This window comes from Aethalodelphis obliquidens, unplaced genomic scaffold (genome assembly GCF_003676395.1).
Source record: "Aethalodelphis obliquidens isolate GAN/ISIS:26980383/991018 unplaced genomic scaffold, ASM367639v1 scaffold59, whole genome shotgun sequence".
NCBI lineage: Eukaryota > Metazoa > Chordata > Mammalia > Artiodactyla > Delphinidae > Aethalodelphis > Aethalodelphis obliquidens.
Window position 1 is genome coordinate 4,517,189 of NW_020838003.1, and position 27,660 is coordinate 4,544,848.

At 40.0% G+C, this 27,660-nt stretch overlaps 2 protein-coding genes across 3 annotated transcripts in view; both read right to left on the reverse strand.

Annotated features, from left to right (window-relative positions):
* Nucleotides 1-14,516, reverse strand: part of NUP54 (nucleoporin 54) — a 37,857-nt gene extending 23,341 nt beyond the window's left edge. Inside the window, exons 1-5 of one of the 2 annotated variants that reach the window (XM_027087472.1) lie at nt 14,323-14,516; nt 10,424-10,507; nt 9,842-9,991; nt 2,496-2,722; nt 700-887 (exon numbers count right to left, since the gene is read on the reverse strand). In XM_027087472.1, the coding sequence (XP_026943273.1) occupies nt 700-887; nt 2,496-2,722; nt 9,842-9,991; nt 10,424-10,507; nt 14,323-14,389 (716 nt within the window). In that variant the 5' untranslated portion in view covers nt 14,390-14,516. The remainder of the gene's footprint in view (nt 1-699; nt 888-2,495; nt 2,723-9,841; nt 9,992-10,423; nt 10,508-14,322) is intronic. The other variant, XM_027087473.1, reaches the window with a different exon arrangement.
* A 6,418-nt stretch (nt 14,517-20,934) lies between these two features.
* The window catches only part of SCARB2 (scavenger receptor class B member 2), a 65,957-nt gene continuing 59,231 nt past the window's right edge, over nt 20,935-27,660 (reverse strand). Inside the window, exons 9-12 of the mRNA XM_027087668.1 lie at nt 27,466-27,539; nt 26,059-26,110; nt 22,875-23,033; nt 20,935-21,385 (exon numbers count right to left, since the gene is read on the reverse strand). Of these exons, the coding sequence (XP_026943469.1) occupies nt 21,347-21,385; nt 22,875-23,033; nt 26,059-26,110; nt 27,466-27,539 (324 nt within the window). The 3' untranslated portion in view covers nt 20,935-21,346. The remainder of the gene's footprint in view (nt 21,386-22,874; nt 23,034-26,058; nt 26,111-27,465; nt 27,540-27,660) is intronic.

Below are 27,660 nucleotides of genomic sequence, written 5' to 3' on the forward strand. Positions count from 1 at the left end.
TATGGAGCATGTAACTCACAGCCACAAATATCAATGCAGCATGTGATTTTAGAAGGGTGTTAGCTGAATTCAGAAGCACCCTTCTAAATTAAAGGGTGCTAAATAAAGTTAAAATGACATAGGCAAATAAGATATTATCTATAAAAGGTATGCTTAGCTACAAAGTCCTATGTAAATGTTATTTTTTTTTTTTCCCCAGAATTGAGAAGTGCTTTGGAGATTCTGTTGAAGTTTATGGGCTGCTTCATTGCAATTTAGTCCAAAAAGTAAAATCTGATTTCAGTTATTATATCTCACTGATAACAATAATTCTTCTAACCCAAGATATCCTAAAGCAAATGTGTTGCCACTAAGCATGATAATTATACATAGGACAAGGGAAGTTAACCATATTTATCCATGAATGAACATGTACAGTAATCAGTTAAAACATTCCAATGTCTTTGTGGCCCCTAATTTGCATACAACCATAATTAAGTTTCCTCCTGTTTCTGAATAAGAAATTATTATCATCTAATAAGAAACGCAAGATTAAGAAAAAAGCTTTTAAACAAATGCTTCTAGAAATACTGAAGAATCACTAGCTGAGAAATATTCTGCTTTGAGATTTAATTTGTGCTTTAGCAACAAAAACACTGTTGATCACTGTCTTTGGATCAAGGCACACAGAAATATATAGTATATTTAATGTATACTTACTGATCATCTGGCAATGTTTTAATGCCCTCTACATTTACAGTAAGGGTCTGGTTTCCTCCCAAAACTTTATGCAATGATTCTACCAATTGCTGTTGCTGGCTTCGAATATCTGTTTCTTTTTTGTTGAAAACTAAAACCACTAGCCCATCTTCATCTTTATTATTGGGCATACAACTATAACCTACTGCCTGTGGAATGACAAAACAAAGAATATCAAAAACACGTACAGATCTCAAATCACGTGTTTAATATTAATAGCTTAACATCTGCTAAAACAGGGAAAACAGCTTAATGTCTGGTAATGAAGGGAATATGTAATGGTTCTATCCATAACTCTGTGCCCTAGGAGGTCACACAATTATAAAGAGAAACTTTCTAACCCAAGAATAACATAAACTTAGAGAGAGAAATTAAAATGTCCTCTTCCACAGAGTAACTAAATAGCTTTCTCCTCTGAAAAACTTTGATATCCATCATTGTTGGGTGTTTCCGAACACTGTGGAAACAACCCTGCATGCCATAAAAATGACTGCAAAAGTCATGGACCAAAATGTAATTTACTTTATTATATATCTGACTCATGGAATCTTAAGCGAAGTTTATATAAAGATATATAAAGAAATGTCTACCAAATAAATACTTTTAAAGTACCATAATAACACTGTCAACTTATAAATGCTATAAACAATGTCTACATTATTTTATGGTTTCATGTAATACAAAACTTTATGAAACAGGTTAGTATTTTACATGTATTAAATGACAAACTATACCTTTCTAAAGAATTACTCTTTTAGACATAAGCCTTTTTTCTCTTTTGTCACCACTTATAATGCAATTTTTAAAAAGAATTTAAATTCACTCTGTATTAGTTCATTATGCATTTTACCATATGTATGTTAATATATCAATTAAAGAAAGAAAAAAATTAAATTGTTATATTCAACCTATGTCTACTATATACCTCTTAGTCACTACACAAGAGTATTAAAATTTCAACTATATACACTCAAAAGGTATGCTTTCTTTTTGTAGAGTGATGAGATAAAGAGATATTCCCTAACAAGATAGGTTGGTCACTTTCTGTTGTTTAACCATGTTCAAGGGTCTGATCCTCAGCCTTGCAACTCCAAACACCAGCCTATGTACACACTGATTAAGTTTAAGAGACTGACACAGGCCAACAAAACTTAAAAGAGGCTGACGTATAAACTGGATTGAAATACGTTAATTTTTTACGAAAAATACATCACCAAGTTGACCTAAATCTCACTGGCTGATAAACAGAATCTTTGAGAAGTTAAATTCAAATGAGAAAGTTGTTTGGTAGGCATGGAATCAGAGCAAAGAAAACATACTATGATGTTGTAGTACTGGCTTTGGCAGTCAGCTATAATAGTGACAACAGTATACATACCAAGCAGAAGAGTTACTCTGATATGCTGTTTAGGGTATACTTTCCAGGACAATATTAGATGAAAACCACTAAATTCTAGTTTTGGGGCTCCCCTTTATAGGTGCCAAGCAGACCATTTCCCCTCTGTTAACATTTTTTCCGGTTATAAATTACATTCTAGTCACACCTTCCTTCAGTCATATTCTAGTCATCTCAATCACACATATGTTACGAAATCATTTCAATTTTATAGTTTTTGAACTTTTAAAATGAAAGTGTTACTGTACCATGTTCAAGGAGTACTAAAAAACCAAGCAATTGTTTTCTTAGTATTATTTTAATCCAAATATCACATTTCCTCGTACACTCTTCAAGTGAAGATCAAAAGCAGTATTAATACCTTAAAACGGCAAAATGGGTTTTCTTGTGTGAATTCCACTGGTGGAATGTTACTGTTGAAATATCCTTTTCCTGTTCCCCAAAAGGCCTGTAGTTGATTCCATTTTGCCAAAATAGCATCTCTCTCATCTCCCAGTAGTGTTGGAGCAGAAAGAGCACTTGCAGTATTTATCAGTTGGTTGGACTGGGCAGGAGCTTGTGTAGGCTGGCTGAAGAGACCACCTAATGCTAAAAATGAACCCCAAAATTAGTTTTTCAAAAAAAGAATCAATCAATTCAGGTCCTAGATATGGTAAGCAGAATATCCCCCACCCCAAGAGATCCACATCCTAATCCCCAGAACCTGTAAATATGTTACCTTGTACAGCAAAAGGGACTTTGCAGATGTGATTAACTAAACTGAGACTATCCTGGATTATCAGAGTGGGTTCAACATAATATACAGGCTCTTTAAAAGGGAAGAGGGAGGTCAGAGTCAAAGTGAGATTTGAAGATGCTATGCTGCTGGCTTTGAAGATGGAGGAAGGAGCTATAAGCTAAGAAATGGAGACTCTAGAAGCTGGACAAGGCAAGGGGATGGATTCTCCCCACAGCCTCTAGAAGTAACACAGTCCTATCAACACCTTGATTTTAGCTCAGTGAAATTTAGTTCTGGATTTCTGATCTCCAGCACTGTAAGGTAATATGTTTTAAGCCACTAAGTTTGTGATGCTTTGTTATGGCAATAATAGGAAAGTAATATGCTAGAACAATCCTTATAGTGTTAAACTCGCATTTCTGATATCATCTTAATACAATTAATTCCATTAAACACAATTTAGATCCATGATATTAATATTAGACCCACAGCGAAAAAAGGGTAAAGTCTGTGAAGTTGCAGAACTGTTTTTTTAAACAACCTTTACTACTGTTACAGTTGTATAATATATACAAATTGGAGGATACAAAATAAGCAAAAAGAATCATTATATCAATGTTATGTCAATATCAGCTTAATAAACAATTTCCTTCTCTTAGTGCAAAGAAATATATAGTAAAAAAAACAACAAATGGGCAAATCCTAAGCCAAAGCTTTAGCTGGCTGTGTAACTTTGGACAAGTTACTTATTCTGTGTTAAAATTTCTCCAATAAAAGAAGGGCTGAGTTGTTAGATCAGATCAGTATTTCCAAAGTGCTAGATAAGTAAATAACCTTGGTACATGAAATTATCTTGTCAAGCAACAGTTGAGTCACCAGATGGACTAAATCATATGACAAAAACTTCTCTTTTAATTATCTGATTATATATATATATATATATATATTTATATTTTTTTTTTTTTTTTTTTTTTGCGGTACGCGGGCCTCTCACTGTTGTGGCCTCTCCCATTGCAGAGCACAGGCTCCGGACGCGCAGGCTCAGTGGCCATGGCTCATGGGCCCAGCCGCTCCGCGGCACCTGGGATCTTCCCGGATAGGGGCACGAACCCGTGTCCCCTGCATCGGCAGGCGGACTCGCAACCACTGCGCCACCAGGGAAGCCCTGATTATATATATTTTTAAAGTCTCAGTTTGGTGCTAGTATGCCTTTAATGCCTCGTGTCATCACTTATCTCACATTTTAACAAAGGGGAGCACAAATCTAAGACTAGGAGCTTAAAGCAAAGGTATCTAGCTAGAATTTATTAACACTATTATATTTACTGTGGACTTAAGTTCAATTATTGTTTCTTTATAAAGAAACAATAGCTATAGCAAGTGATACTGGTTTTCCATTTATAGCAATAGTTTGGATTTTCCTTTCAAAATAAACATATTAAATGTTTAAAAGTAAACTGATTTAAAGAAAATTCTCTAATAATACAAATGGTATGTAGATAAAAGAAAAATCACGAATACCAAAATGACCTGAGTTTTAGGACCACTATATTAGAGGATATTTAAGTTTTCTTTCAGCTTTAAAGATTGCAAGTACCACAAGGCCAATGGGACTTCTACAGGGCTAGAGAGGGGCTGCTGTTACTCTCAACGTGAGTATTATTAATTCCCAAATGGGCATTTATGAAAATGGTAGGGAAGTGGATTAGAAGCCAGAAGACTTGAATCCTGATTTGCTATATGCTCACTTTGCAGCTTCTGACAAGAAATTCCTAGGTTTTATCTTCCTCAACTTTTAAATAAGATTAACAAACTATCATCTATACTAATTTACACTTCACACTAGATTCCAACCACACTAGTCTACTCAGAGCTCACTAGCTGGAAGGCATTTGAGAAACTCAAATAACAAAATCCTACAGATGCTTTTAAAGCCTAAGCACATTAGATTTCTCACACCTTTCTACCTTCTCAGGCCCTCATGCTGTTGATTATTCATTCCTTCAATCCTCAGAGAAAATCTTCAACTTTCACTGAATATACATCCTTCTTGAAAAACTCTTCTCCCTTAGATTTCCTGACAATGCAGTCTCTCCTGGTTTTATATATCATACACATATACATACATGCATACTTTCATTCATTCATTCACCATGCATTCATTCAACAAATATTTACTGAGTACCCCTTAAGTGTCAGACATAGAGGCAAACACTAAGGATATGGTGGTAAACAAGACTGGTTCTTTAAACAAACTGAGCATATCAAACAAATATTAACAGTTGTGATAAGTGCCTCGAAGTAGAGGCTCTGAGAGTCCTAAATGAGGGAGCTAATCAAACTTGGGGCAGGAGGGTTAAGAGAAGGCTGTCCCATAAGAACTTCAGCTAAGGTCTAAAGGAAGTAGTCAGCCAGGCCATGGGGTAGCGTCAAAGAAGAACAGCATGTGCAAAATCTCTGTGTCAAAGAGGAGGGGAAGATGAGCTGGCAAAAGGAATACGGAGTACTAAACAACAGGGTAAGAGAAAAAAAAGACCAGACTATGATTGAAGTTGAGGGCTCACATTGGCCAAAAATGTGACAATTTGAGCATCAAAAAGAATAATGAATACATCCAACTCAAACACACTCAATTTACTAAATCTCACGCATCCAAAAATGATAATTTTTAAAAGTAAAAATCAAAAATTCAGAAAAATCTCAACACCTTGGACACCACTGGAAATAATCAGGCCACCAACCACTTCTTACAAAAACTGTCAGTTAAAAAGAAAGAATTTATCCTGCCTTTCCTACACAGATTCCATTTCAGGGTGACCAAGCAGTCTAGGGGGGATGAAGAAAAACTCCTTTTACAGAAGACTTTCAGTGTGGAAGAGAGGGCAGAACTAGAAAATCACTAACTCCTAATTTTGCAACTCCTAATAAAATAACTGATTGAGGCAATGACCATCAATGAATGAAACCATTAGGTTAAAGACTGATGGGGAACTTTACAAGACAGACTGGCTCTCACCACCTGAACCCACTGATCAATCTTTGCATCTCTAGAAGAGATGGCCTCATAATGTGATACAATAGGAAGCACACAGCACCACCTGCAAAGTATTCATGCCAAAAAGTCAAACTTAAATCTAATAAAGTACCTAAAGCTAACTTCATTTACCAGAAATATGGGGCATAAAGTCAAATGATTCTACAAGGAAACAAATTTAGACTGGGGGATATTTCACAGGACAACTGGTCCAGTTTCTGTAACAATTCATGAGTGGGGTAAAAAAAAAACCCAAGCAGGGAATTCTCTATACTAAAAAGAAGCTTAAGAGACCTTGTTTAGATCATGATTCAAATAAACCAACTGAATTACTGAGACATATGGGGAAATCTGATTAAGGATGATACCAAGGAATTAGTAATTGTGCGTTGGAATGACTCCATGTTTTTAAAGAGAGAAGCACAGTAAAGCAGTAAAGTAAGGGTGAAATTACATGTTTGGGATTGGCTTTAAAGTACTGATACTTTCAAAAAAAAGGAGGGGGGAAGGAGGATATAGATAAAACAAATGTGGCAAGTTCTGACTTTTGTTGAATCTATTTGGTACAACATGGGGTCATTTTACTATTTTTGTATTAGAATTTTTCACAATTAAAGAACAGTAGATATTCATTGGATTTGAGAAGATTAATGACCATAACTATTTGACTGGGTAAAGAAAGAAGAAAACAGATTAGTGTGGGCTAAGAGGTAACAGAAGACAGCAGCAGGGGATCCCATTCTTCTATATCTATTTCAAGTAGTTTATGAAGGCGAGAAGAGAGTGATAGCAAGAGATAACTGAAGTGAGATGTGAAATTAAAGTAGTTTTATTTTTTTGTTTCTGTTTTTAGAAAAAAGAAACTTCAGACGTTTAAATGTGAATGAGAATAATCCTCGGACAGAGAAGCTGAAGACTTTGTTTTTGGTGGGGGGTGAGAGGTAGAATGGGGTGGGGGTCTGCTGGGAAAAATAATCTACAGCACAAGGAGCCCCAGAAGGTGGGAGGATATGAGATCCAGAGCACAGGCGAAAAGAGAAAAGGATGGGTTACAGCGGTAGGTGGATAAATAAGATTCGGTAGTGGGCAACTGAAGGAATTACAATGAGGGATTCTATTTTCTCTTTGAAGCAGAGGTCAAGGCCATCTACTAAAAGTGAGAACAGAGAACTTTGAGATTTGAAGAGAATAAAGGTTTAAAATAACTTACAGAAAGTGGGAGAAAAATTTGAAAATAAAAACTTAACAGGATTACCAGGCAATGTTGAGGCCCCAACTTGGGTTGGTGATTAAGAATTTAGAGATTCAATCTTCTGTACTGTATGATTTTCTCAAGCAATATCTAGACAGACAGTTGGGCTTACACAGGCTTGGGGTTGTTTTTTCCAGCAGACATGATACAAGGATAAGGAAGTTTAGCATACTGGCAAGAGTGACTGAAATGGAAGGACAAGGGCTCTAAGCTAATTAGAAAGGACAGTGAGACAGGAAGGAGCTGATGGAAGAGCAGAAAGTGTCAGTGCTCTAAGTTCCTAATGAGGTCTAAGAACAGCTATGTTGGAAGTGGTTGAAAAGTCAGGCTAAAAGAGCAATAGGTTGTGGGATGTTTGATTATGCACTATTATTGATGATTGGAATTAGATTATTGATTGATTATGGAATTAGAACAGTTTCAGATGTTGCCAAAGTCCAAGGTAAGAATTGTGGCTAAAGTGAAATGGAGAAGGTCTTTGGAATAAAAGGTAGATGGTAGGGCCGTCTGAGTACATAGCCATGTGAATGCTAAAATAACCCAGATTGATAGTACAAGTTGGAAAGAAAAGCAGGACTCAGAGCCAGCTGCCAAAGTGTTCAATGAAGAAAAGGTACTGTCCAGGAATCAGCAGATAACAGAGATTAGACATATCAGAGATGGTGTAACCAGACAGCAAGCACCTCATACAAGCAGGAGTTTTAAAAAATGAGGCAAAAGCTCCACAATCTTTGCAGATTAAACTCAAACTCCTTTCAACAGCAGGTCCCAAATTCATCACGCCGTGCCATGCATTCATGCCTCTGTCACTGTTATTCCCTCTGCCTGGAATACCCTTTTCTGACTTTATCAACTGGCTAATTCCCTTAAGATTCAACTCTTCCTCTACATTCCAAAGCACCTTGTATGGGTCTATTTTAGTGCTTTCACACATACATATTTTTTATAATTGAATGTTAATTATTCTACCTAATTGGATGTTTGTTATTCTATCTCATTGTAGACTACGAGCAACCTTATATACCCAGTGCCTGACATAAAACATACACTCAGCAGAATGAGCCCTTTTCATTCTGAAAATGAACAGCACCAGATTCAAATTCCCATTTTTCCTAACAAGAGTAAGCACAACTATAATAACTTATAGTTGAAGAGACTTTATGTCAAGAAACAAAGAAAAAACTTCACTTTTCCTTTCTCCTCCTTAACTACTTGGATTTCCATCAAACTTTGTATTGTTGCAGAAGGACAGTAAGAAAGATATAATTGTAACACCAGAAAGAATAATTCTATTATCTTCATCCTATTGGTAGATAATTCTTGAAATTCATTTTAATATGTTAGTAATCTTCAATGACTGAGTAGGGTGAATTTCAGCCAATCAATCAACTTACCTAAGAAAAATGAAACAAAAGTGATTTTAAGAGGTAGCAAACTATGGAAAAGCAAAAGGAGCATTACAAAGGAAGTCAAGGAACTTGAATTTATGTTCCTATACTACATTTTGGAAGATATATGGAAAAGTCACAGTTTTCTCAGTTACCTCTCTTCTTCCTATAAAATGGAGGTAACAAGAGTTCTATTTCATAGAGTTCTTGTGATAAGTAAATAAACTAATCCATACAAGATAACCCTGGAACATACTGCCACAACAGCTAGTAAGGAAGCTATCAAAGAGTAATTCTACACTTGTCTGAAAGGACCCGGGAATCAACCTGAAGAAGCTTACACTGGCCAAAGATGGAACAATTTAAACATCAATATGGAAAACCGCGATGGACTGAAAAATATCAAATAATTTAAATACTTGAGTTCCTGACATAAAAAAAACTGGTTACCTTTGGAGAATGATAGGGAACCAACTCTTTATTTTGAAAGCTAAGAATAAAGGGAAACAATCAACCAAATAGTGGATGAGGTAAAGTTTCTCTTTATAGAAGTATTTCAACAAATAAATGACAACGGAATCAGACGGTTGGAATAATACCATTTTACAACCCCCAATGAATTAATGGATCTAGGTAATGATCACCAATGGCTGCTGCTAACATCACAAAAAATAGAGAGAATTAGACATTACATGCCTCTTGATAAAAATACAGCACTACCTATAAAGTAGTCTTGCAAACAAAAAACTGAACTATCAACATAAATAAGCCCCTAGATTCAACCCAATTTACAAGAAATACAGAGGACAAAGGGATATGCTAACTATACAAAAGGATATGCTAACTATACAATAGGAATGCAATCAGTAAAGTTCTGACTGACAACCTCTACAGGACAAATGATCTGATTTCTTCAACAAATTGAAAAATAAATAAAAAAGATACTAAACACAGAGGCCTTATAATCAGAATCATGCCAATCTGTTTCTTTGCCAGGTGCTATCATCATATATAAACACAAGAAGTAGCTTTTGGAATACTTTATAATTCCTCCAAAAAAAAAAAAGATATCCACTAAAGTGTTTTGAACAGTGCACTCAACAATGTTGCCTACATTGTCTTATGATGGAAAATCTATCGGAAAGAGACCATTTCATTAGGGGCCCTGCTTAGAGGGCACGGATCTGGAAAAGAGAGGCTGAAGGTTAAGTGCAGCTAACTGCCTGCTGCCTAACCAAAACAGCAACCACCCACCCACCCACCGCCGCCTACATTGTTATGGCTTTATATCTGAAAATGAAAACCTCTTACTTACTAGTTTGTTGCTGCTGCTGCTGTTGTGTATGAAATCCTCCAAATCCAAGTCCAGTTCCCAAACCAGTACCTAAACCAGTACTAGTTCCAGCTGTTGTGCCAAAGCCAGTGCCAAATCCAAAACCTTTGTTCTGAGCACCACCGAAGAGTCCTTTGAATGAAAAATTTAAATTGTTTAAGGTAAAAAAAAAAAAGCTGACTTGTAGCTCATTTGCTTCTACAAATGATATAAGATGTCCTCTTGGGCTTCCCTTGTGGCACAGTGGTTAAGAATCCGCCTGCCAATGCAGGGGACATGGGTTCGAGCCCTAGTCCAGGAAGATCCCACATGCCGCGGAGCAACTAAGCCCGTGCGCCGCAACTACTGAGCCTGCGCTCTAGAGCCCACGAGCCACAACTATTGAGCCCGTGCTCTAGAGCCTGTGCTCTGCAACGAGAAGCCACCGCAATGAGAAGCCCGCACACGGCAACGAAGAGTAACCCCAGCTTGCTACAACCAGAGAAAGCCTGCACGCAGCAACGAGGACCCAACACAGCCACAAAAATATAAAATTAAAATTAAAAAAAAAAGATGTCCTCTTACCAGTAGTGCCCGTGTTAGATGGAGCAGAAAAGCTGAATGCAGAACCTGCTGTTGTAGACGGTGTCCCAAATCCACTAAACCCACCTAATTAAAAAAGGATAAATAAAATAGCAAGGAAGAATCTTTTGTATACATATGAGGTAATTTCCTTTTCAAATTACATGATAAGCAATTGCTCCACATAAAGACAAAATATATTGGTCTAACTTTTCCTTTCTCTACTTTAACGTCAATTTTTTAAAAACTATACTACTAATCAAGAAGTCAATATGTTGCAAGAAATGAGCTACTAAGTATTTAAAGTAGAAATACCACAGTGCAATATATACCTTTCAACTAAAGAGGTGATTAAGCTACAGCTGAGTAAACATGTTAATAAGCCTATTGTCATAGTGTTAACGCTAAAATGACTGTGTACTTTTACAGCAGGGGTTGCAAACTCAAATGCCTACAAGATACAGGCTGATAACACTCATGAATGAAATAGACTAGGTGTTTATTGACTGCCAGAAGGGATCAGTGTGAACAGTTTTTTTTAAATGGCAGCAGTTCCTAAATTCCAGCAAATTACTGCTGCAGGAGAATTTAGTAGTGTGCGGGCTTTAGAATTTAGTAGCAGTAGTTTAGTAGTGTTATATATTCCCATTTTTCCCAAGAAATAGAAAATCTAGATTTTCTGTGTGAAATTTACACAATTTTAAACCTGAAGTCAATTTATTTTTTTGCAACTAATTCAAATATTTTTAAAACAGTGTGACAAACAGATCATACTGGCAGACTGTGCTGCCAGTTTGCAACCCTGGCTTCGGTGAATTAATTTATGCTCTACTTTAGCTTAGATTTCTACTTAGTCTCCATCAAGACTGAGCAACTTTTCAAATGAAACATACCAATATACCGACTCTTATATTGGTATGTAAACAAGAATGTGTTTCTTGAAGAGATAAGGGGAAAAAAAATCACAAGGCAGCAGTGGCTGGCAGGGAGAGCAGAGCTATCACAGGGCTCTGCGCCACAAAAGTGACAGATACACAAATTTCACTTTTAGATAAATCTAGAGACGAAATTAATCTTAACCATATCGAAGCTGACATATGAATGGAATGGAATTCCGGCCAATACACAATGGCTTTTTTCCCCTTACTGTCAGTCTTTACCTGATCACCAATGTGGTGTCAAAAAAGACTTTTAAGACAAATGTCTGAACCATTAGTGCTGAGTTATGCTGCAGACTCTCTGGGATTCTAACTTTTAGTCTCATATATTTCTGGCATAAGAGACAGAGATTCATCAATATTGTAACATAAAAGATATAAGAAGGAAAAAACCCAACCCACTGATAGTCATCATATGACTCTGACTTGGAAAATTACTCAAGAATAGACTACATGTTGCATGCAGGCACAACCAAATACTCTATTTACTTGTAGGTTCTACTGCAGTACTGAAAACTGTAAACATTTTAATAAAAATCACCTAAAGTACTGAACATTGTTCCTAATCTTTTTCATTACTTCTAATTTTCACAGAAAAACTAAGATATATTCTAAATTGGCTATACAATAAAAACACTGGTATCTTAACATGCTCCATAATGTGAAAATGTTTATTAGTAAAAATGGATCTGCAAGGATATAAAATAAAAAAGTAAACAAGAATTTCAATCAGCCTTTTGCTGAAGTTGATCAACATACATAAACATACATAAAAGTAGTTAAAACAGTTATATTATCACAACTCAAAACTTCACAGTGATAACTCCAAATGAACATGAAATCAAGCAAATACCAACAGGTTTATTTATTACTGTTGAATTATGAGCTGGGTGGGTTTGGTCGGAAACACAAACTTCAAAATAATGTTTCTGTTTTACCCAGTGCCAATTTTAAGCAAACAGGGAAAAGTAAACATACCAAACAACAGTGATATGTGATCACTTTAAATATACCTTAGTGATAATGGATTGTTTAATCTTTGGAACTTCAAGTATTCTTCGAAACGTTTTCGAATCAGATTGCCAAGGTCATATTCACACTGCAGTAACAAGTAACTGCACAAAATGCCAGACTTCCCAAGTATGTCGTAGGGAATAAATCATGCTTACCAAATGCATATAATTGGCATGGGCATAAGTGGCATATGTAAGAGAATATGAATAATAAATTCATATACGAGCAGCTGAGGAGCAAGGCTTTTCTATAGGGTCACTGTATGCAAGGTACACATAGACCTATTTTAAATTTATATATATATATATATACATATGTACACACACACACACACGTTATAGTTTGTGTTTTGCAGAATTTCCAACGAGCTTCAAACAATCCATATAGATACCAGAATCTTCATAATTACCTTTTTGAGTACAAAGACATCTAGCCTATCTTTTAGAAGCTAATGCTATCTGACAATAAATTAAATTGCTCTCTCTGATCATTTCTCAAAAAATCCAGTAAAGAACTGGGGATTCTTTCTATAATTGCGTTATCTTATAGAAATGTATCCTAATCTGCTCAGTTGGCCAAAGAAACACATTATTATTATTGTACAGGTTAAAAAACAAGACAGGTTGCTGCTGTTCGTATAAGACTTGTTTCTCTCAGGAAACACAAGGACAATCAAATGAAATTCCAATGAAAGATGCAGGAAAAATGGAAAAAAATGACTGCAGGAGTCCAAGAATTCCAGGAAAAGGGGCCTGACTGTTGAGCTTATACTTCGAAAGAGATATCTAATAATTTGGAAGATATATTCTACTCAAAATAAAAATCCATTCCAAATACTTATCACTTGGAAGGTATATTCTGTTCAATTAAATGCAAATTTAACAAAGGAACTTTATAACTTGCAAGACTTCCCCAAACCAAATCTTTTAAGAGTGTCAAAAGTTGGTACAAATGTTTTTGACTCGACATTAGGAAATGAATTTCCTTTCCTTGTTAGACAAGTCGCTGTTCTTTCCCAAACTCTGGAACCACAAAATATTCTTGGACTCCAGCTCCCAACATTCGTTACACAGACGACCCGCATATCTACCTGCACTTGCCAGACTGTTACCAAAATTGAACGGAGTCGCCGAGGTAGTAGAAACACCGAAATTCCCAATATTAAAGTTCACTGCAGGATTAGCAGTTAATCCGAAACCCCCAAAATTAAACCCACTGGCGGTGGAGTTGGCAGTCTCAAGCCCACCAAATCCTGATAGGCGTGTAGGCAAAGAAACAAACAGAATTTTAAAAGGGGGAGGGGGGGAAGAAGAAAGAAGAAAAGAAAAGAAAGCAAGGTAAGGATTAGAAGAGTTTGCAGGAGGTTTCAAAGAAGTGAACAAAGACAAACCCTGACTTTGCTCCAAACGAGTTAAGAAAGCCGAGGAGGCGGGGACGGGAAGGAGGACAGGAGCGTGTAGTCCCGCAGCAAGAACCGAAGGGGCCAGGGCCGAGGGAGCCGCAGAGCAGCGCCCAAGGCTCCCCAGCCCTGTCCTCGCCGAGCCCAGCGGCGGGAACCAAGCGAGCGTTCGCGCCCGTCCCGGACGCTGAGGTGGGGAGGGGTGAGTAGAGTTGGGGAGGGAAGGATGGGTCTCCGGCAAAGGGTGAGAGAAGCCGCCTCCGGTCTCTCCGAGTCCGACTCCCAGGCGGCGGGAAACGAGCCCTAGGAGGAGAGGGCCCTGCGGCGACCCACCCGCAGCGCGCGAGCTCCGGGTTGGGCCTCCATTCTCCCCGCGGCCTCCTCAGGAGCCGCCTCCGCCCGCTCTGCTGCCGCCCGCCCTTTACCGAAGCCCCTAAAGTCTCCGCGCGGGCAGGAGACCCCAGGATCCCCAAGCCGAAGAGTCTCGGACCGAAGGGCTGGACCAAAGGCCTTCCCTCCTCCCCGGGAGAAGGTCTGGGGGACTCACTCACCCGCGGGGGCCGCGGTGGCTGCAGCTGTACCAGAGGTGCCCGAGGGAGCCCCAAAGTTGAAGGCCATGTCGCGGGAGCAGGGGACCCGGCTGCTGCTCCCGCGGCACTCGGTGCACTCCGCTCTTCGATCCGGTGGGAAACCACACCCGCATCTCGGAGTTCCGCCTCTTTTCTGGCCTAGCCTAAGAAGCCGGAACGCCTGAAAGGCGTAGGGGGTGGAGCGTGGAGAGGGAACGCCCCCGGCCTGGCTTGCTTCCGGGGGTCAGTGGATTCACGTGGCGTGGAGCGTCGCAACCAATGTGAGATTCTGGGAAGCTCGCCGTGGCGTGCCGCCTGAGAGCCCTTAAAAACTTGCTTTAGGGAGGCCCCTTGGAAAAGATGTGCAGCAGGCTGAATACCAGTGTCCAATGAAGACAGGGTAGGAAAGAAAGCTAAATCCTTATTCTCCATAGTGGAGAGACAGTGGATAACACTAAAACCGAAAATTCACGAAGCAGCATGTCACTTAAAGTCATGGGGTAATGGTGGGGAAAAGAAGAAGAAAGAAAGAAAGAAAAAAGAAGAAGGCTAAAAGAAGTGCCTCTGAGAATGATGTCCATTTAGGTTTTTTGTTTTTTGTTTTGTAGAATTCTTGGTAGACACTTTGTAGAATTATTTGCTTCTTAAATCTATGTGCTTCTGTAACTTGAATAAAAATAAAAACAAAGTCATTGTGTTTATCGAAATTAAAATTGTCTTTGGACCTAGCAATGCTACTTCTAGGAATTTATCTTGTAAATGATTTGGCAAAATTAATGGAATATAAGGTTATAGGTTACAGCCTTATTTATAATAACAAATGATAGGAAACAGTGTTTTGCTTAAATAGTTGCATTCATACAAAGGAATACTATTCAGCCAAGTAAAGCTCTTTATGTACTGAAAAGAAAGATCTCAAAGGTAAATTATATAAACACAATTTAGAACACTATATGTGTTCTAAATGCTACAATTTGGGTGGGAAAAAAAAGAGGGCTAGAATATGTAATTACATGTATTTGTATGAAATATTCCTGGAAAGATACATTTTTAAAATGAATAACATCGGTTGCCTCTGAGAAGATGAATTGGGTGGCAAGAAGATGGGTGGAGGGAGGACTTTGCAGTATAAAGCCCGTTTAGTTTTTGAAAATGTAAATGGGTTACGTACTCATACAATTAAATAATGCTAATAGTGGTCATTGCAGAAGTCCCAGTGAGAACGCTGATATACGGATGAGGACAGCAGGAATGAAGACTGGGGAGCAGGTGGACTTGATGATTGATGGGGTGTGGAGCGGCAGGCAAAGAAGAGTCTAGCAAGGGTCCCTGGTTCCTGGCTTGTACACTGTGATGTCATTGGAATTTGGGAGGGAGACAAGAAAAAATGAGTTCCTTTCTTTACTTACTGGATTTGAGGACAACCTGGCTGAGGATATCCAGCTGGCGCTTGGATATGTGGGACTGAGGTGGAACAGAGAGGCCCATGTTAGGGTGTAATTGAAGCCTGGGTGCCAATGAGATTGTCAGGGAGAGAGGATCAAGTGAGAAGATGCAGCTGAGCATCAGTAATTAGACCAGAGGAGACAGCCCTCAAGAGAGCCTGCGAGAAAGAAGCAGCAGCAGCTGAGCCAAATCACAGAAATTATGGATGGAAGGGGAGAACGATCTCAGATGGAAAAGAATGGATGACTATTTCTTCAGTAGGAAGCCATCCCTGATCACCCTTTCTAAAATTGCACATCCCACTCCTGTCACTGGCTGCTTTAATATTCTTATTACCACCACCTATTTATTGCCCCCCAGCCCCCATTTAATGTTAGCTCCATGAGGGCAGCAAACTTTGTTTTATTTACTGGCGGTGTCCCTGGTGCTAGCAGAGCGCCCACCCACATGATAGGCCCTTATTCAGTACCGTGGAATGAATGAATGATTTCCTCGACATGTTTCTCTCCCTTGCCTTTCCCATTTTCATCTCCAAGTCCTATATATTTTATCTTTTAAATATTTCTAAAATATTTCATTTCCACTGCCATCTTCCTGATTCAAATTTCCGTAATCTCTTGCCTAGACCAGGGATCAGCAGACAGCCCATGAGCCAAATGTGGGCTGCTGCCTATTTTGTCCACAGTTTCGTTGGAACACAGACATATGCATTTGCTTACATGTCGTCTAGGACTGCTTTCAGGCTACAAGTACAGAGTTGAGTAGTTGCGACAGAGAGGCTTGCGAAGCCAAAACTATTTTCTAAGTGGCCCTTTACAGAAAAAAAGTTTGCCGGCTCCTACCTAGACTACCGCAGTGCAATGAGCAACATTCATTCTAGGTTGTCTGGCAAATGAGCTAGCTGTGGCTGGGGGTTCCCCCTTCTCCTCGGGGAGGGGAAGGGGCTGCACCCAACCTTATGTCCCACGTAACTGGTGTCTTCTTCACCCCAGCAGTGGAGGTTGCAACGTTCCATGGGCAGCCCAAGTCCAAACTGCCCCTTGTTCAGTTGCTTGTGTATTCCTCCACTGACAATACTTCGCCCTATAAAAAGGTGGACTAGAAGGAGTCTGCCCTCTGCACTGAGATCAAACAGTGCCCTGGCCCTCAGCTTGCCTCACCATGGGATGACAGGAAGATGGAGGGTCTGTGCCTTCCTTTTTCCAGAATTTTGTTTTTCCCCATTAAAGCCATTACTTGACCTATGCTATGTATGTGGCTTTGTGGAATTCACCCTGCAGGCTAGTGCATGACACCCAGACAAGATCCAGTGGGGACCCTAAAGGAACCACCTAACACAACAGCCTCCTAACTGACCTCCCTTCATCCACGTTGACTCTCTTCCAATTTATTCACCCTGCAGCTAGAGTGAGTCTTTCTAAACAAACCTGTCGTATCTCCCATTCCAGCCCCCCTACACACACACACACACACACACACACACACACACACTCTCTGACCAACAACCCAGTTCACAATACTTCAATGGCTTCCCGTCTGCCTTGAAAAGGACCAAAACCTTTGACATGGCTCAATAAGGCTGCCTTTCTCTTCAGCCTCATCACCCACCATTCTTCTTCCTTCTCTGAATCCCAGCCAAATATTTTCTCAGTCGCTTGTAACATGTTCCTGGGCACCTCCTGCTACCTCTGTCTGAAATGCTTCGCTTTGCCTCATTAACACCTATTCTTCAGTCTCAGTTAAATGTTACTTCCTTGGGCAAGCCTTCCCTCAACTCCGAGTCAGGTTCCCAGAGCGTCATGAAACTTAGTTGAAAGTTTACATTTATGATCAAACAAGGAGCTTCTCCTGTGACAGGAGCCAGTGAAGCAGATTTGGGATTCCTAGGAAGCACTTATGCTGAGGTTCAAGTGTCCTTAATACATAAGGACATTTGTAACACTGAACTAAATATTTTATGATTGATCTGGATTTGCTCTGACTTCAGAAATAAGTTGCAATATTATTGGGATGGGAAAGGTTTTAAAGGTAATCTAAACTTTTGGACTAATAACTTCAGTCCAAATGTCCACAGAAACAAAGGTCTGGTATTTCTCCAACAGCTCTCTGATCCTGCTGAGCCCTCTGGGTGGACTTGTCTGCATTTCACTTTGCGTTTACCTGGAAGCAGACCCGAATAAGGATGTTAGTGCAGGTAGATTATTTGGTTGGAAGCAGCAGTGAGGGGGCGGGTAGAGTGAGACAGGGGATGAAGAAATGATGATAGGAAGCAGTTTCCAGTGTGGGCAACCCTAGCTGAGGAACCAAGTAGAATGAGCCTGAGAACTGTCCCTCTGAGGACTGGCACCTTTGTCAGCTGACTCTTGCCCCCTTTGATTGAGCGTCAATACATAGGAGTATTAACCCCCATGCTCCTGAGGGGCTTCCGGGGCTCTGGAGAAAGCTCTGAGGTAGAAGAGCACAGTGTGGGACCTTCTTGAAGTGGGGCTTGTCAGGCTGGCTGTAACTGCAGCTGAGCTGAAATCAGAGGTGGCCCAAGGGTGTGACTCAGGCCTGAGTCCGTCAGGAGGGCAGAGAGAATCTTTCAAATGAAACTCCACAGACCACTGGACATCTGATGACATAACATACAACTTCCAGTGCAATTTCATAGAAAGTTTTTTTATTAGTGAAATATTTCATTGCATTAAGGGTAGAAATAAACATGTCAAGAATCACATGAAAGGAACCAGCGGTATAAACTATAGGAAGAACATTCTGCTCCGCATACTCTTTAATAGCCACAAGCAATTAATCCTAGTGATAATGCCCAGAGGGCCAAGGATGGCGGGCACCTTTTACAGAACTCTTATCTTGAGCAACTGAAATAAAAAATTAGCCTCTCTTAAGTAAAAACCCCGATAAAGGTTAGTTGTGTAGTACTTGGTCTGCCTGACCATTAGTGAGCTTTCTAGAATAAAGGCTAGTGGGAAAAGCCTGGAGCTGAATGTGGCAAAGACCATCTCCTGTCCTGTGTTCAACTCCTGATTTTCCCTGAGAGAAGTGAGGTAACCTCTCTCTGTTTGGTTCCTCCTAAACTGAGTATCATAGTACAGGACACCGTATTCTTTGATTGTGGCAATCACAAAGCTTTTGGGGACCTTTCTAGGATAATAGCTCCACAAAAATGACCATGAGGAACTGTTTGTTATTTCAACCTAAAACCAAATAGGTACATTCATTCTTCTTAACCAATCTATAATCTTGACTGCAGTGTATGGGTTTGCCACAGATTTTTCAGAAGGAAAATATCAAATGTGATTTTTAAGCCAAGTAACTATTAAGAATCATAGGAAAATATTATGCTTTTGGCCTCCCTGACTGTGTGGGATTCAATCAAAAGGTGTACATCATTAACTGTAATATTATCACTCATAGTGTTTAAAAATTTCTTCCTCACAGATGATTATATTCTGGTAAGAGAATGAATCAATGGGTACGCACTGACTTATCAGTTTTATTAATGTGAATAAATGGGTGCATAACAGAATAAGATGTGCCAATTATCTAGTTAAATACTGATAAATTTTTAAAAATCTAGATATTTGGCATTATTGAAGACAAAATATCTTCAATTTAGCTTTTCACATTTCGGTGATTTGGGGTATCTATAGATTCTATCTTAATTTATAGAGAAATTGAGAGTTTAATGAACTGCCCCTTCAAAAAGGGAAACATTACAAATTGCTTTAGGGTAGAGAGTAGGAAAATTGAGGCAAGGAAACGAAATGATTTATTACCTCCATACAGGGATCAGAAGTTGTATTTGTGAAACTGTGGCTTTTTTTCTTTCATTTGCTTACACTGAAACCCAGTTTTAAACAAAAAATCCTGCAGAATGATTCAGTTGTTAAGACATTATCTGTGCACTTTGCCATATTAACTGTACAGGTTTCTCAATCAAAAATGAACAGTGAACGTTGAGAATCAAAGAAACTGCCCTTAAATATGCTTGAATTCTGTGACAGCTGATGGTTCCCAATCCTGACTTAGGTTACACTGAAAGCCAAGAGGTCTTCTGCAGAGAGGTGGCTCTGCTTCTGGTCCCAAGGGACTTTTCTTAAATGCACTTCCTGTGCAATATTTTAAAACACCATCACTCTGTCAGCAAAATGATTGTCACAGGAAGTGTAGGGCACATTTTTCTCTATTCAGTGAGTGATAGTGAGCCACAAAACATCAGAAGGAACTGAATCTGAGAAAAGAACAACTTATAAAAACAATTTCAAAGTTACCAAGAAGACTGCCCTAGAAGAAATGTCTCTTTAGTATAGTCAGACTTCCTGAAATTTAAGTGTAACTTAGGCTGTGGAGAGATGGATTTCCTACATTTATAAATCATTTTACAAATAATCACTCAATAGTATTGTAATTGTATTGTAACAGTCACATTTGGCAAGGGTGATTGGGGAAAAAAATCAGTTACTGATTACCTTCTCCCAGAAACATCTTTCCACATCAAGATCCTTTGGACTAAAAAAATAATAAACTACCCACAAATGTCATAACTAGCATTCTATTCTATATGAAATATCTGTACTTGTCCTCACCAACATCATTTATGCATTCTCTCAATTCACAAAAGTACAAGTCAAAAATCCTCAGGTGCTTGTCACTATCAGCTCACGGGTACCACCTCCACAAACCCCTTCCCTGCTTGATTCCTACCCTGTATACCCTGTATGAAAGCTGTCTGAATTATTTTCCTGGAGGAATTATGAACTGAAGATTAGCAAGAAATGCAATATGGGGCATCCCTGGTGGCGCAGGGGTTGAGAGTCCACCTGCCGATGCAGGGGACACGGGTTAGTGCCCCGGTCTGGGAAGATCCCACATGCTATGGAGCGGCTGGGCCCGTGAGCCATGGCTGCTGGGCCTGCGCGTCCGTAGCCTGTGCTCTGCAGCGGGAGAGGCCACAACAGTGAGAGGCCCGCGTACAGCAAAAAAAAAAAAAAAAAAAAAAAAAGAAAAGAAATGCAATATGCACCTTTTCAAAAGAGGAAATTAGATGCATTTGAATGATATCGAATGAGGCTTACCATTTTACCCTGCATCCCCAAATCTTATTTACTTCTGTTTTGTGGATGAAATGAATGGAGGAATACAACATCAAATAGTATTTATGTATTTTGAGCACAAAGTTTGGTGAATGAAGAGTAGTGAATAAGGTTAGACCAAGTAGTGTTAACAAGTGAGGCACAGACATTATAACCACGACAGTGGTCACAAAATTCTGGAGCTACCAGCACCCAACAACAAAAAAATTACTATACCAGAGTTTATTAAATACTTGCTAGACACATGAAAAACAATTTGTCAGGGACCACAGGATCCTGATGGCCAACCAGGTCAGCCTGTTCTTGAACCTCTGCCAGAAGGTGCTGAACACACGCAGGCACGGGGTCTCCTCCCTCTCGCACCAGTTGACAAGCCTGTGAGGATGCAGACAGTTGCCCCACTGTCGTGCTCCAGGTCACGACAGCGCGCACGCTTCCTTCCCCAGGCGCAGCCCACGGTTAGCTTAGGTTCGTATGAGGGGTGCTCTTTCGTCTGCAGTTCCCTGAGACCAGGTGAGAGAGGACAGTGAGGTTAGGAGATCACGTGACCAACTTCTCCCCAGATGTGAAAAGTGGCGAGAGGGGTGCAAGGAGGGGAAACTGATGGGAAGACTGTCATCCCAATCACCTTCTCTTCTCTTGGCCTGCTTCCTCTTGCTGTTTCTTTAACATTCAGCCCTAATCCTCTCCAGGAGGCCTGCTCTGACACCCTACCCTGACACTGGACCAGAACCCTTCTCCTTGTGTTGACCTGGACCGTAATCCTCATCACACCCTATTGAATTTCTCTCCTTCAGTTGGAGGTCCATCAGAGAACAATGTGTCATAGGTGATGGGTGCTCAGTAATGCTTGCCTGTTGGATATGTGAAGATGGCTAATTGTAGGAACAGTCATAATATTTACGTGGGCTTTCATCTGTGCCTATGAAAAGCTCAGTGACAGTACAATCCATCTTACATTGACTGTAAGATCAATCCATAGATAGAAATGGAAAAATCGTTGTCTCACACCTAATTCACGCTAATGTGATGGGCATGGGTTGAAAGGCATACTGGAAGCACGCAGAAGACAGGGAAATCTGAGCTTATAGGATTTAGATGGTTTCAGCCTATTTCATTTCCTATGTCTCAGATTTGCCTCAGATACATAATGGAGGCAGTGAAGAGAGGCGAAAAAAAAGCCTTTGTTGCAAACAGAGAGGCTGGTGAGAATTTAAGAAGGGCTCATTGAAGGTGTTAAGACCCCTGGGTTGGCCTGCTGGTCACTTAGGGAAGCCAACCTAACCACTTATCCCACCCATTTGGGGCTGTTCCCACCCCTCCAGGAGAGGAACTACTCCCCTGTGCCCATCATTTATTATGCAATGACGACTCAGTGGTAGGTATCTTCTGATAAACCAGGGATTCTTTCCAAGCAGATCTCTGGCTGCCTTGCTCTATAATTATGGAGCTATTTTGTCATATAACTAATATTTATTGAGCTCTTACTAAATACTTACACTGGGCCAAGTGCTTTATGTTTAAAATATCATCAAATCCTCACAAAAAACTCCTAAGCGGGGCTCAATTATCATCCCATTTTACAGATAGAGAAACCAAGGCACAGTTTCTGGGGTCACACAGCTATTAAGTGGCCAAACTGGGATTTGAACCTGGGCAGTCTGACAAGAAAGCCCGGGTGCCTAGCTGTTTTATATTCTTCCTCTTTTTTTCAGGTTACTTGCAAAGACACAATGCTTTCTCCCAGGGGTTCCATTCCTACCAAGAAAGCCTGAAATACTGGAAAATACCATTCTATCACCCCTCCACCTTGACACACTTCCCTTGCCTCTCATTTGGCCCAGCAGTAATATAACCATGAGATCACTGTGCCCAGCATAAAACCTCAGAATCCACCCTAATAAGCCCGCTGACAGCCCTTCAGTGAAGCACAGCTGAAGTCCTCAAGGAACGTTATTCAGTAAGGGAGACATTCCTCCAGCCACTGCTCACCTCGTCCATGGATCCCTGTCCTCTGCACGCGAGCCAGGTGAAGATCAGACCAAAGAACACACCCAGCGCCATGATAATGTAGGGTATGTTGGTGATGATCTGAGCAGTGTTAATCACAGACTTCAGTCGACTTGCAGTCTCTTTATCAATGAGAACACTCTGCGAGGAGGAGCAAGAAAATAGTATTCCCTTGATTACTGAATATCCAGGGTGTAAAGTTTTTTGCTCTATCTTTCCTCCAAACCATTAAACACAATTTGGGTATGTCCTCCTGTTAGCAAACCAGAGATACTGAAAATCCTTTTATAAGTTAGAATAACCAGAGGGGGCACTTATTCACTGATGTCTCTTTTCTCCTGAAGACATGTTTTACTCAAAATTGGTGGGAAAAAGGAGGGGGAAAGTATTCAGAAATACTGAGATAATATCAGCTTTTCTTTTGTATCAGACAACTCCATGTCACCTTTCAAACTCCAACTCAGCATAACTTCCTTCCAGAAGTCTCCTTTGGCCTGGTTCAAGGCCCCTTTTCTGCGCTTCCATCTCACATTCTAAAATCTTCCATCACTGTCTCCACATTCTGCATTATAACTGTGTGTTTACTTGTTTGTCTCCTCCTGACTGTGAGGTTCCTGAAGGCAAGACTTTTATTTCAGTCAACTAAACACTGGGTATAGCGCCTGAAACACAGTAGGTGCTCAATTAATGTCTCTTGATTAGATGAATGAATGAATGCAATATTCCAATAATGGCATGTGGAAAGCATCATTTCTCTCTTGGTTGGATCTATACTGATCGGGACCAGAGGTCTAGACAGAAAGTGTTCAGGGAAGTCTTGAGGCTAACCAGAATTCCAGATAACTAAGGGCAAAAGTATTATCACCTTAAACTGTGAGGTATCTGAAGAACTTAATTCTATAAAAATTATTAGCAACAACTGGGACTTTGGGCTTAATTAATGAATGGGCTTAATTCATCTGCTCAATTTGCAGATGAAGGGCCATCATGGTCAGAGTCTCCGCCTCTGGAAGGAAAGGGATGGGAGAGCAGTCTCCAAGGTCACTTCCAGGTCTAATGTTTTCCTTTTCTAGAGAAGAGAAAAGTCAAGTTCTTTCTGGGAGGGAGTAAAAGCATGAGGTTTCACTCTATCATTCCCTGGACTCAATCTAGTCTTTAACAAAAAGTCAAAGCAGAAGTTAAGGTGGAGGGGACTTCAAATATGGTGCAACAATGAATGTAAGCTGGCAGAACAGGGCCCTTCCACACTTTCAAAAAGCCCTCCTTCCATGGCTCTCCCCACAAACAATAACCGTAATGACCCAGGAGCAACTGCAAATAGGTCCTATAAATGGTAAATACTGCCTGAATTCTTCCTATGAAACAATAAAAGCCTTGTCTTAGAACTGTAATCACAAACCCTTCAAAAGTTTATCAATGTGGCTACCAATACAATGCTAAGTTGAAAAAGGATATAAAACCGTATCTACCGTATGGTCTCAACTATGTAATATCAAAACCAGAAAAATACTGAGGCAACATAAGCAGATGTCAATTGCACTTTTCTCTGAGGGATGGGCTTGCTTATCAAGCAGTTCACTTTTTAAATACAATTTTTAATCTCCTGAGTTCTATAAAGAGCACGTTACTTTTACAAAATGTGAAACATCAAATTTTATTTTACAAAGTTGTTTTGGAAAAAAAATTTTACGACGTATTGCTGAGGAAAATAAAGCAAGTTAAAAACAATTTATCAGGGGCTTCCCCGGTGGCTCGTGGTTAAGAATCCACCTGCCAGTGCAGGGGACACAGGTTCGAGCCCTGGTCCAGGAAGATCCCACATGCCGCGGAGCAACTAAGCCCGTGTGCCACAACTTCTGAGCTTCCTCCGCTCTGGAGTCCATGAGCCACAACTACTGAAGCCGGCGCACCTAGAGTCCGTGTCCACAACAAGAGAGGCCACTGCAATGAGAGGCCCACGCACCGCAATGAAGAGTAGCCCCCTCTCACTGCAACTAGAGAAAGCCCACGCAGCAAATAAGACCCAACACAGCCAAAAATAAACTAATTAATTAATTAAAAATAAAACAATTTATCAGTCTGGCTCAGGTTTTGCGAGAAGTCATTTGAACTTTCCCTTTCCTTGCTAATCTTTGTTACTAAATCTTCTACAAAGAACAAATATTTTCAGGGAAGAGAGAAAAATCATGAAACTTTAACAACTGTTGCTGTTAACAATGGAAGCCAGCCGATCATGAATTTGAGGGGGAAAATTCTGCAAGTTTCCCCTCAAAACTGGGTGAAAGAGAGAAGGGAAATTGAGGAGATATAACTACAGTAAATGTGATATGTGATTCAGAAAAGAATTTATCACAGGTGTCTTAAATAGTGGATGTTTTATGAGCTTTCAGAATATGCTTTACAGAAATTCAATTTATGCCTAACAATTAGGGATAACATTTCTGTGGGTACACTGTGAAAGAAATATTTCTCAAGAGAAACTCCTCTTGTTTGAACTAAGACAGGAACCAGAAAGTAGAAAAGACTCTATGCTATGATGAAGGATAAGGCACCCACGTATCACTGCAATTAATGGGCGTGTATCACATTTTATTTAATCATTTCTCAAGCACCCCACGCTCTTTTTTATTCTTTTTCTCCTCAACTAATGAACGGTAAACTAATTACCTTTGCATTTTGTTTCTTACATAACCAGCTTCCCAGAAAGAAGTTTCACCCAAATAATGTTCTTGACAAGGGAAATTTCTTTCTGTCGTTTTCAAATCTCAGACACAGGAAGATTCATGTAAACATATAAACAGAAATTTTCTGAGGACAAACAGGTTTTTAAAAATCACCTTGGGCTTCCCTGGTGGCACAGTGGTTGAGAGTTCGCCTGCCAATGCAGGGGACGTGGGTTCGTGCCCCGGTCTGGGAAGATCCCACATGCCGCGGAGCGGCTGGGCCCGTGAGCCATGGCCGCTGAGCCTGCGCGTCCGGAGCCTGTGCTCCACAACGGGAGAGGCCACAGCGGTGAGAGGCCCGCGTACCGCCAAAAAAAAAAAAAAAAAAATCACCTTTGCCCCTTTCTCACATCTTAAATTACACATAGCTACAATCGCAGAAGTAGGAAGTTCCCCAGGCTTCCACAGGTAAAACGTACCTGTGGCTCCCTCCCAGGACTTACCTCATTGATATACATCACTGGGAAAACCAGGGTTCTAATATTTCCCGTTTCACTACAAATACAAAAAAAGAGACTATTTTATAGACATCCTCATTAGGATGGCACATTGGCCTGGTGAGACAAGTTTATATGAAAATGCCAGCCCGGTTATTTCATTAAATTACCTGGAATTTATGCAGACCTCTTATTATATCTGCAAACACCTAATAATCAGCAGTTAGATCACAAACAGTCTAGCAATTCAAAGTGTTGCATATTTATGTAAAGTGTGTTTAACCAAAACACAAGATGCCAAAAGTAAATTCATCAAAATGATTACCATACTCCCAAGAGTTATTGGAGGGGAGGTTCCAGCAGAACAATGCTATCATTCCTCAGAATGTTTTATAATCAGGCTACTCAGTATTGTCTTTACAAGAGCCTGGAGCAATCACTTACTGAGCATTTACTATGCACCAGCTCTGTACCAGGTGTCTTGGGAACATTATCTCACTTAATTCTCATGGTAGTCCCAATGCAGTAGGTATTACTGTCCCAGGTTTAAGACAAGGAGATGGTGGCTCGGAGTAATTTGCCCAGGACCACCATGAGGAAGTGGTGGAGCTAGGACTGGAATTCCACTTTGATTCTAAGGCTCTAGATTGTAACTACTAAATTATACTCCCTCAGAAATACACACACAAAATGCATCCTTACAAATCACATTTGCTTTCTAGAAAGATCCCAAACACATGTGCTTAAACCTGGCAAATTTTATGGGGGGAGCCAACCAAGTTTGAATGATAGATAGGCAGACAGAAAGATTAGATAAGTATAGATATATTATAGATATGTATTACAGTTTTGCATTCTGCTTTTTCATTCAACATTGAATGAAATCATTTTCTCAATTTCCACTGAAAAGTCTGAGCAGGAGATTATACTCGAGAATCCTAATTAAGCAGATGGAGTGTGGGTACACTGGACTCCAGAGAGTATTTAACCATCCACGGGAGGGTTTGTGGCTGGCCTGGGTGGGAGCAGTGGAAAGAAAGGGAGGGAGGGAGGCAGCCAGAGTCCTGGTGAGGGAAGTGCTTAGCAGAGTGGGTAAGAGCAGACTCTGGGTCTCGGTTTATTCATCTGTAAAAGGGGGTAATACAGGGTTATTGTGAGGAACAAATGAGTTAATGTATGTAAACTACTTAGAATAATGGTTGATCCATGGAAAGCATTCTATAAGTGTTTGGTTAAGTAAAATAAGTAACTTCCAAGACCAAGGCTGCCCATGACAATGCTGATCGTGCCTCATCCCTGAAGGGCAGGGTGAACAGACTTAGAAGTGGGCTGTACCCATCTCGACATCAACCCCACCAGAAAGTCAATGTAGCAAAACCACCCTCTGCCTCTGCAGAAACAAGCGAAACTTACATAAAGTCATCTAATTTTTTGACATAAACGTTGATTTGGAACCTCTTGGCTGCTCTTAGGATAATTCCAGTCAACTGTGAATCAGAGAAGTAGAAAGAAAACGTTAGGATTTATTAAAACCACACACACAGTTTCTGTCGATAGAGCACCGTTTCTGGGTGGTTCTGATAAACAGGGCGGCCACTGCCACATGTG